The sequence below is a fragment of the Cibotium barometz genome, chromosome 40 (genome assembly GCF_041138505.1).
Source record: "Cibotium barometz isolate CiBa-2024 chromosome 40, ASM4113850v1, whole genome shotgun sequence".
Classification (NCBI taxonomy): Eukaryota; Viridiplantae; Streptophyta; class Polypodiopsida; order Cyatheales; family Cibotiaceae; genus Cibotium; species Cibotium barometz.
The window spans coordinates 21,764,285-21,775,207 of record NC_141085.1 but is presented as its reverse complement, the minus strand read 5'-3'; the positions used below and the strand labels follow the sequence as shown (position 1 = coordinate 21,775,207).

The 10,923-nt window shown below is 42.2% G+C and overlaps 1 protein-coding gene across 4 annotated transcripts in view; it reads right to left on the bottom strand.

Annotated features, from left to right (window-relative positions):
- Positions 1-4,482: 4,482 nt before the first annotated feature.
- Positions 4,483-10,923, bottom strand: part of LOC147615314 (fruit protein pKIWI502-like) — a 35,135-nt gene continuing 28,694 nt past the window's right edge. Inside the window, exons 2-6 of one of the 4 annotated variants that reach the window (XM_086779390.1) lie at positions 9,513-9,612; positions 9,285-9,380; positions 9,123-9,203; positions 8,935-9,038; positions 4,483-4,771 (exon numbers count right to left, since the gene is read on the bottom strand). In XM_086779390.1, coding sequence (XP_086635516.1) covers positions 8,976-9,038; positions 9,123-9,203; positions 9,285-9,380; positions 9,513-9,612 — 340 coding nt within the window. In that variant the 3' untranslated portion in view covers positions 4,483-4,771; positions 8,935-8,975. Of the gene's footprint in view, positions 4,772-6,050; positions 6,786-8,689; positions 9,039-9,122; positions 9,204-9,284; positions 9,381-9,512; positions 9,613-10,923 lie in introns of those variants that run through there. The other 3 variants (XM_086779391.1, XM_086779389.1, XM_086779388.1) reach the window with 3 other exon arrangements.

Sequence of the window (10,923 nt, the reverse complement as noted above, 5' to 3'; positions counted from 1 at the left end):
TTGAGGGGCTTCAAGGTGCTCAATGTCATTTTTGAGTGACAAATTTGCCATAAGAAGAGAAAAAACTTGTCTTTCCAAGCACACATGCAAGAGTGAAAAATAAATTACCATCGGATGAAGAAGCATCTTCATCTTGGTCATTTGTGAGAGTGACCAAGATGAAGAAGCATCTTCATCTTGGTCATCTATGAGAGTGATCTCACAAAATCTAAACATGAATTTAGGCTTGATAAAGAAAAGGACCCAATGGACCAACCACACATCTTAGAAGACCCAAAGTAGTACCCCAAGTAAGTGTTGGAGAATTATTCCATTGAGAAGGCATGAGAGTTGGTCAAAGAGGTCTAAGTTGAACTAAACCATGTGCTGAGAAAGTGGTGGTGGAATATGAACGCACACATCTAGACCACCACTACAACCCACCTTACAATCAACACCCAAGCCATCGTTTGGTTGAATCTAAATTAGAAAACAACCCCTTAGAGAAATTTTTTGAATGTTAAAGAAATCACCTAGCAAAAGGACTTGGAGCCTTACCTTCACAACATGATGAGCTACATGAAAAATCACTTGATGCTATTGATGAGAAATCCAAGGGAATGCCCACCATGGTGTAGCAACATATAGTATATTCTCATATGATTGGTGATTAGATATGTGATCCCCTAATTGGACATAATCTTAGGAACAACCCCACCAGTGAACATGAGTATCAACCCCTTGACATTGCAAGCCTCACATCCATCTTGTCCTCAAAAATGTGCATCCCCATAGGCTCTCTCTCTTTTGCAAGGTAATCCCTATGTCTAGAAAGACCTTAAAGAATATTGGATGGATGAGAACCTCCATGCACATGTCAAAGAACCCATTGAGTTTCCCTAATTAGACTCAAGTTCTCATTTTGAAGCCAACCTGTGCCATGAACACCCAAAATACCAGTAAACAAGTTGGGACACTACTTTGAGGGAGAGGATATGAATGTTGTGTACAAAAGGAAAAAGGTCTCCCCAACCTTAGATGGTGGTTTGGTGTCAATGTTATCTCACAACATTGTTGGCGACCTAGGGAAAACCACCCCTGATGACACAACATCATGGTTAAACTAGCTAACAACATGACAAATAAACCAATGGAAAACTTTTAGGATGTCAAAGTTAAACCAAAGTTAAACTATGGGTTAAGCTTCATACAATCCTTTTTTATTATGGATTTTCAACACACAAACACAGATTCTTGTACATGAGAGACTCTAGGCTTGTACGTGATTACGACACGCACCCCTTTGTTTGGTAATGAGTGGGTTGGGCCCATGTGAAAGGAAAGTGAGCCCATGGCTTGCTTGGAAGATTCATGCGTCAAGACCACCTACTTTTGATTGATAATGACCAAATAGTGGTCTTGAATTATTTTCCACAACAAGGTATAGTTTCGAATCTCATGGTGAAACTAAAGACTGGGCTACTTTGTCATTACTTGTTGATCTTTGGTGGTGAGGTGCTTGTTGTGATGGTGAAGGTAGTCGAAGAAGAGGAAAATGGTCCAAATGGAGACTAGGAAAGAGTTGTTTACTTTAAATCATTACAGGTTTCTACAAATTGAGGATCCAGGCGATGGGTGGATTGTACCATGGACAAGGATTTTCCCCACACAATCTCCCCCTCCCAATCTAGAGATATATGGGTGCTAGCTATCAAGAGTGCCTAAGTATACAAGATTTTCTTGTAAAATCCACAGCCCTTGTGAATAATGCAGTTGTCATGCATGGGCTAAAAGGGTTTAAGGTGTGCCCATGTGTCCTCCATGTGAAAACTTCATCTCTCTGCTTTCTCTTCAACACTTGGTTTTGCTTTTTTGGACATTTAGCAGTCATCCATGGGCTATGAGAGTTGAAGAGGTTGGATATCAAAGCTTCAATCACATATTGTTTTGTTTAGGCATCAATCAACTAGCTCATGTTTGTATGGCCCCCATTATGAGGAGTAGCCATGGTTAAGTAGCCCAGGCACCCGACATCGCAGACCTACATCGACTATGATCACAGACCTACACGGTCACGATCATAGATGCCCATGCCTATATTAATACACGACCATCCCCTTTCTCCACACAGCTCATCATTCAATACTATGAGTTTCCTCCCTAGCTTCTACTAGCATATAACCTTTGTCTCGCTACTATGAGTTTCCTCCCTAGCTTCTACTAGCACACAACTTTTGTGTCGCTATGAGTTTACTCCCTAGCTTCTACTAGCATACAACCTTTGTCGCACTATGAGTTTACTCCCTAGCCTTCTACTGGTATACAACCTCTATCTCATCAGCTTCTATCAACCATCAAAGCTCCCTTTAGAGGAGCACATGGATCTAGGGCTTTTCCATCTATTGTATCACTTCAGTCCTTTAGTAATACAATATTTTTCTCTATATTTGTTATTATGCAATTTGAGTTTTCAAGTTTTGTAGCACTTTTTTGGGCATGAAAAAATGAGATACTCATACAGCTAAATATTTACTATTTTTCCACATCGAAACTTTTGAATTTCCTGCTTCTAAGTTGATTTTTTGATGCACTTGATCATTATGAAGGCCTTCATATGATTCACATTGCTTTTCACCTACCTTTTTTGGACGTGAAGAACTTGAGATACTTATGGTCATGAACTTTGATTGGTCTTTCACATCAACTGAACTTTTGAGTTTTTCTTCTTGTGAGGTTATCTTGTGGTCCAAATGATTTATTGGACAGGGCCATGACATCTCACAACGTCCTCTCCAACGTATTACTTACATGTGACCCTCACTACTTAGTTCTCCTCCAAGTTAGCTACTAACACTCCGTGTGCCACCCTTAACAAAAATAAGAGCTTAGCATTGACCCATGCCAATGGGAATAGCCAACAAAAAAGAATCTTAGGGTTTCCCAACACACAATTGTCCTACTTAACCTTGACATCCCGTGTTTATTGCAAGAAGTGATTGAAATCAATATATAACAACTAGTGAACCACAAGAGGGGAGTACAAATTCTAGAAACCCTCAAAAAATAAGAAACTCCACATGCAAAGCCATTTTTAGTGTTTCAAACATGAACATTAAAAGGGGAGGGAACTCCAGACAATGTAGGAAAACGGCCCCACCATAGTGCTTCCATTGCCAAGCCCACATAGAGTGGGAAAGTACCCAAACACGCACTCTTGCATACCCATACCCGTGGATACATTGAAACTTATGTGTGACCAAGTGTGGAACCAAACAAGTTTACAAAGAATGCCCATCACGAGCTGCAACACCTTCCACAACACAAGCCTTGCACTTTAAAAAGGACTTAATCTACCAAGTGAGCAACACAGCCGTATCTTGGTAATTTCCTTGCATCCGCTCACTTGACTACAAGCAAAAGTGAAGGTGGCTACAAAAAAGAACTTCAACAGGTAAAAGCCCATGCCACAATCTTGATAAGAGGCTAGAGATAAAGCAAACCATAGAAGCCACAGCCTCGAAAGAGGTCAAGGGTAAGCACCTTGGTCTCTTAGGGCAAGCAACCTTAGAAGCCACAGCCTCGCAAGAGGTAAAGAAGGGTAAGCACCTTGGTGGGCAAGCACCTTAGAAGCCACAACAAAAGGTGTGTGCAAGTGGTAGTGTATACCCCTAGTTCCATTGGGCGCTTGCTGAAATCTAAGAGGTAGACTAAGGGTAGTGTATACCCCTAGTTCCATTGGGAACTTGATGAAATCTAAGAGGTTGTGCATGATGAAAAGCAGACCTCATATGTGTATTGAATGGTCAAATTTAAGAACTAATGGTCATCCCTATGGTGTTAGGACACAAAAAAATAAAATAGGCTTGCATTGATCCAACAAGCAGATAGATGGAATGGCTTGATTCATCATAAAGTAAATATGGGGATGAAGAAGCGAAAGAGTGTAGATGTAGAAATATCCTGAAATAGATTTATTAACTTAACATAAAGGTAACTTATCAATAATTAGAGAAATACTATTCCTAAAATTTATGAAAAAGGATCTCTCAATCATTATATATTGAACTGTTAGTGGACAATCGATACTCGTAGTGCACAAGGCCCATGTCAAGCTCTTCTCTACCAATTCATTTCACTGTTTTAAGAATAATTTAAATACATGTTGATAGCTTTAACTAACTGTAATTTTTCTCATGTTCAATGCCTACACATGATGCCGTGAAGAGCTACATTGGAATAGCCAAAACAAGAAGAATCATCTTTACAAGGATATATCGTTTTTTATTATAACACATTTATCTGTATGTTATCGACTATTCACATTTACACTTTTTTCGTTTCTGACAAGTAACTATCTTTTACCACCTACGTTGCCGAATTGACACATTGAGGTGTACTCACCAATTGGAAGGTATTATATATGCGTCTCGTTCTACTATTTTAAGTTGCATGAACAATATCTTATTTTATTTTATTAATGCACATAGTACGTTTATGACCTTGAATAACATGATCATGGTGATTACATTTTCTTAACTATCTGCACATAAATATCATTCATTGATTCCAAGGGAGCATAACTTTTTCTTGATTGATTCTAAGGAACCTGTATCATATCTAGATTCCAAATTACGCAGCGTGATCAGCAAAATGTTTCCATATCACTGGTTGTACCTTAGCAATGAATTAGATTTGGTCAAAATGTGACTGACTAGTGGCCACTTGGGTTTCTCCCCTCGTTCCTCAACTTTTAGAAATCAAATGGTTATTCACTCCAGCTCCTGTACCGTAGCTGCAAAACATATACAAACTCAAATATATGTGAATATCTTGCATGAAGTCGGATTTTATTGGTGATCTTGTTAGAATATTTGGCTACATCCACTTTGAGCTTAAACCCCATATTTTGTGACGCTTTATCCTACAATCAGAATGATTTGGCTTATGCATCTGCCCTGTCTGCCACTACCCTTCTCCCTTTGTATAACTTTGATTGGCAGTTCATTTATGGGGTCATATGCCCTTAAGGCGAATATTGTTTGTCAAGCAACCTACACTCCAACACTAAACACTTCATGATGAGGGTCTCGTCATGTCGCCGAATCAGACAAAGAGAGCAGAGGGCATCCCACGGGACAAACGGTTATGCAGGCTATGTAGCATGGGGGAGATGAGAGTCAGAGGAGTATTACATACTTAGATGCCCAGTCTACTATGAGATACATCGATGCCACCACTGTCCCTTGAAGGAGGGGTTCACATCAGAGATGTATGGGACTATACCTATTTGGGCTGAGGCACCACAGAGACAGACTGTTGGGACAGCAGCCTGAGAGGCAGGATACCGCACAGATATCTATCACTGACTTTTTTGGCCTTCGCCAATGAGCTTCGGCTGACTCTCAGCCTACACGAGACCCACCAGGACAGGGCTAGATGTCCCCACCGAGCGAGTACCCCCCACTCAGCGGGTCCTCCGAGAGAGAGAGAGAGAGAGAGAGAGAGAGAGAGTTCCCGGTCCCGGAGACCCAGACCCTCCACCCAACAGCTCCACATCCGGGACTTGCTTCAACAACAGAGAGATGCACTCCCACATGTAGTGGACATCGTGGCCAGATACTCGGTCCATGAGGAAGACGACACAACATAAGTTCGGAGAAACGATGCTCTTCTGCTGCCCACTATATTGTACTCCAGTGCCTATGTAGTACGTTGGCCCTGTAATTTTCTTTCGGCAGCTAGTTTTTCTTTTTTCATGCTGTCTTGACATCCAGTTTACTAATGTATCACATGCAACATCTTTTCAGTCTCATAGACACTTCAGGTCTTTCATAGATGTTAGCAACATATTTCTTTCTCTCTCTCTCTCTTTATCATTTTACCACAAACGCATTTACACACCATTTACATGAATCAACTTCTCTAAGACGTGTTTGTGAATTGTGAGGGTTGTGGCTCTCTTAACCTCATCAATCATCTACCCACAGTTGAATCCTTCTTGCCCACCAGGTCTGTAAACACCTTGTGGAACAGACACGGCTCAACACCAACAAAGATTCCCAAGAGAAAAATATAGAAGAGTGTGGCAGCTTTCTTCTTTAAAATCAGCATATTTTCAAGAAGGGGACTAATGTCCTTCACATAAATCTAGTGAAACTCAAATGTATTAGACTGACGCATAAGATCTCCCATAATCCTCCCATGCAGGGAGAACTTTTTACACATCAGGGAACCAGCCCATAGTTACCTTTACACAATACCATGAGAACCCGTTTGTCTGGTTGAAGTATGCACCTCAGAAACACATGTAAGATGCTGAAAACAGAAAACTAGTTTACTTGGAGAATGGAAAGGAGGCTGGAGCTCATAGACCTCAATTTAAACCAAGCAAGCAGTACAAGGTACTCCTTGACCACTCAAAGTGGATCTTTAACATTATTATGACATCATTCGAAAATCCTCCATCAATTCTTACCACCACCCTAGTACAGCACTCCATATTGAAAATTGGCCCCGTAAGACGCGGCCAGGGGTGGGGTGGGGTGGGGTGGGGTGGGGTGGGGGGGATGTTGTTTTATGGTAAATCACCTAAAAAAAATAACCCTCCATTACCAGCCTAGCAAAGCACTCCTTGTGGCCATTTCATGACACTCCAAAATTGGATTATATAGCCTGTGCTCCAAGTACAAACACAGTAAAGTGTGGTTGGAGATGACTTCCCACATATTATCTTGGCGTTCTTCCAGCTACAAAAGTAAAAAGGGAGGTGGAATCTTAGTAACATGAAGCCACAGCAATTGCAAACTCTGCACAAGGCATGACGTCCCATAAGCGGCCCTGAAGGCAAACATGCATAGTAAAGACAATCTATAAATAAAAAAACGTGTAACATCTTTAGGTGCCTTGGGATTATCTTTATTGAATAAGGTCAGACCATGCCTCTGCATGAGACTAGTGATAAAGCAAAGATCAGCAAAGATGAACTAGTGGTAAGTCACATGTGAACATGCAAGGCAGGCCAGGTAGCACCCCACAATAAGTACAGTAATCACTAAGTGGACATCAGACCTAAAAGCCAGGACACGGGACACGGTGGGCAAGAGATACAAGCTGAGCACACCACCACCCAATGTTAGGGCCAAATTGGGAGGTGCACTCCATTTGAGGGCCCAACCAGAAATAGGGGAGGTTTGACTAGGCCAGCCAGTAAGACGCAGCCAGTAGGACATTCTCCTAGATAGAGAGATTGCAAATTTATGATGTTTTTTAAGAGAAAACCCTCAAAGCCTCCCCATTTATGAGATTAGCCCGGCCACAAGTCACTTCCATAAATTGCACTCGCATGTAATTTTGCTTCATACTACAGTATTGTGATATGCCACCAACTCACAAAAAGACGAAATAAAAGCAGACCCACTGTCAGAAGCCACAGCTATGAGATCCATTGCCTATACAATGTCTTCTTCCAAAAGAGATCTCAGCATTCTACTTGGTGATTAACATGCCCAGAAATGCCTGGAGGATAGGTGTTCCATTGGGTGTGGTACCTCGTGTACTTGCCTAGAGCACGTCTATTTTTTTGGTATAGTTTCATGACCGGGATTGTCCATACCAATGCTTCATTGCATAGCATCTTTATGTGCTTACTTGCAATTGAAATTGCATGCTGTTTTCATGCTTGCCTGACCAATGTGTAGTTCCGGGTAAAGGGATGCCCACCCGTGAACCGTGCGTGTAACTGTCTGCTAACATGGTTATGAGGCATGTGACGGGTGGTAAGTATTGGTCATAAACCTAGCCTTAGGAATTAGCACTAATTTATAAGTGAGTTTGTACACACTTCATTAAGTTTTGGGCGACCAAAACTCACTTACAAGATATGACCAGCCCTGTGTTCACACACTGGGATGTCCCAAGGTGGACAAAATCCAATGCCCACCGCCCAGACCTTATTCCCTTTGTACAAAGGGAGCAACCAGCCATGGCCACAGCTCAATGTCCATCAATTGGTATCAAAGCTACCATGCCGTTGTGCTTGTTCGAGAGGTGCATCTATTGTTCACGCCAAGGCCGACAACCAAGCTGTGCCGCCTTGTATTTCCACCCCTTGGTGGACTCTCCACACTAGCACCCCTGCTTTCCACTGCCCACTTGCAGACCTTATGATAGCATGCCGGAGAGCTGCGTGGTGCAGGCAGCTCAGGTGGGACCCAAACCCCCCACCCCCAAGGGCCTTATCTTTACTATGCCATTTTCGGGCCTCTCCACCTATGTTTTTTCTCACCGTTCCGCCTTCACAACTCATGACACATTTGGTTGTCTCGTCTTCGTAGCCCATAACATGTTTTTCTCGTCGGCACTTCTCTGCTCACCTTCGCTACCTTGCCCAGTGGCATCTTCGCTCCGACCCCGTTTCCTCCACTTCGCTCCCCTTTACGAGCTACACGGCACAACCTACAGCTTCTCCGGCACCACTGTTTGGTGCCTCTTACTCGTAAACCCCCTCTTCCACCTGCTTCAGATCGCAGCCCCTATCTTTTTCATGAAAAATAAGGATGGACCCTCCCGGCTTTGCGTAGATTATCGTGCGCTCAACAAGCTGACGATCCAAACCCCTTGAGTATGCCTCAGCTAAGTGTGCCTCAATTCAACATTTGTTCACAAGTAGTTGCAGAATCTGACTACTACTCCAACCCATAGCGTGCTGTAACTGTATAAACGTGGATGATCAAATTTTCCATTGTTGAGATGCATAAATGCATGATCATATAGAGGCCAAAATCATGTAATGAGTACAAAAAATGGAACAAAGTTCCACAAAAACAAAAAGAAAGAGCAAAGCATGGGGGCTCTCAGAAGCCTTTCATCATTAGGTCCAATTAAAAGACAATCAACTTCTGAATGGCTGACAATGCTTGCCCAAAGTATATATTGAAGCATGTCAAATAGTCAGACCTGGCCTTTAAGAGCTTTCATTATGGGCCATTCTACGACCCTCAATAATTTGTCAAAATTTTCTCCCGAGGTACACCCTCAGCAACCAAATAGGAGGTAACGTCCTGCACAACACACAAGCTTCTCATTGATACATGTCTGAACCGTCATACAAAACAGCCCCAAGAACTGCAACAAGCTTTCCATGCCTGTATCATGTCTTTCTGCCCAGACAAAACTGCACCAGTATGGAGGGGATCGAAAATGCCCTTTTCCTTTGCAAATGAAGCCTGCATATCCAACACTGCTTTGAATATATTTTATCCATAAAAAGTACAATTGTTCTTTCAAGTATGATAATCACAAATCACCTGAACATAGCCAGATTCCCCTGTCCAATCGTCATCAGATTGGGATAATACAGGCACAATCTTTACTCCAGATAATTCCCATTCTTTGAATTTGTCCTATTTTGACAGTCAATACCACAACATGAAAACGTTGAGAGTTTCCTACTGCACCAGCCATGACAGATGATGTGCCAATTCACTAACCATGATGGACTGCATTGAGAGATATCTGTTAAGAAAATGCTTCACCTGATATGCCATCCACTGTAAGTTTTTGGTGCCATAGTACAATCTTACATCAGATCTTTTGAGTGCATCAAACCCACCTTCTATGAGCGAACGTACAGGACTGTCCTGGGCAACATTCCCACAGCAGCCAACCATGAAAGAAAGCAAAGAACCACTTAAAATTCAGAATTGCTCATTGGCCTGCACAAATCCATCTTAAGCCCAAACTTCTAGGCATGAAACGACCCCTAAATTTAATGCAACCCAAAATAATCTCAAGCTTAGATTGACAGTCAAAGACCACCATAATGGCCTAAAAATAACAAGGAAACTATATTTCTATCAATTAAGTAGTACATTAAACGAGACTCATTAGAAACCATCAGCTAAGAAAAGAATTGCTGCGGAGAGGCTCTATCCATGACCGGCTACTCACATTAGAGAGAAGACTGAATTTCAAGGAGCAAAGAGAAGAGCCACTAAAACACTATCTATGCTCCACTAGGGGCAGGAAACAAACTCGGCTTTAGATGCCATATGTGCTCTTCCACGGCATGAGAGTGGTAGATATCGATGCTTCACCCTAATAAAATGCTAAAGCTCCAGTGGGCTCATGTACGTAAGGCCCCGCTATGAATTGTATGAGTTGTTATGAGTCGAAGGCCATAACAACACTGCCTTTATTAATGAGCCTAGGCCACGCATGCCATGGACAAGCACCCAGTGTAAGGACCTAGAGTATACTTAAAATATAGCAAATGCTTTTACTGGAGCTCGGTTCCTAGATAAGTGAATGGAATGCTCATATTCAGGTACCTCATCTGCAAGGATTCCCAAGAAATCGTGGATTAGTTAGGCCTAATTCTAGCACTAGCCTAACACAATAGTAAGCACCAGTGGAATGGGACTTCCATTTTCGGGATGGTGCGTAGATTGCTCAGCTGATGATCAAGTCCAGCCTGAGACTCATGGGTGCTCCAGATGGAGCTATGGTTGGGTGGTGAGTGTTGGAAGTGTGGAAGCAATGGAAGCAATGAGATCCTTTGCCTACAATGGCTACCTCTGCAGAGTTGTACAGCAACAAGAGAGCAAGAACAAAGATGGCAGTGGAAGCTCTCACGTAACACAATTGTGAGAGAATCTCATAACAATAAAAGTAAAATGTGCCCTCCTACATCTAAGGACCAAGAGGTCCAAGCAAAAGGTGGCATGTGTCACCATTAACTATACATGTGACACTGAGGTATTAAAAACCCCTAATAAACTAAGTGCCTAGCACTAATAAAGTCCTAACTCCTACATACATGTCCACTACATAATGTGTGTAACTCCTACAAACCCACCCCCCCTTCCTTCGTAATGGAAATGTACATGTACTATGTACAGAGTATATCAACCCCCAAATGGAATCAAGCCCAAAGCTTTTCAGAAA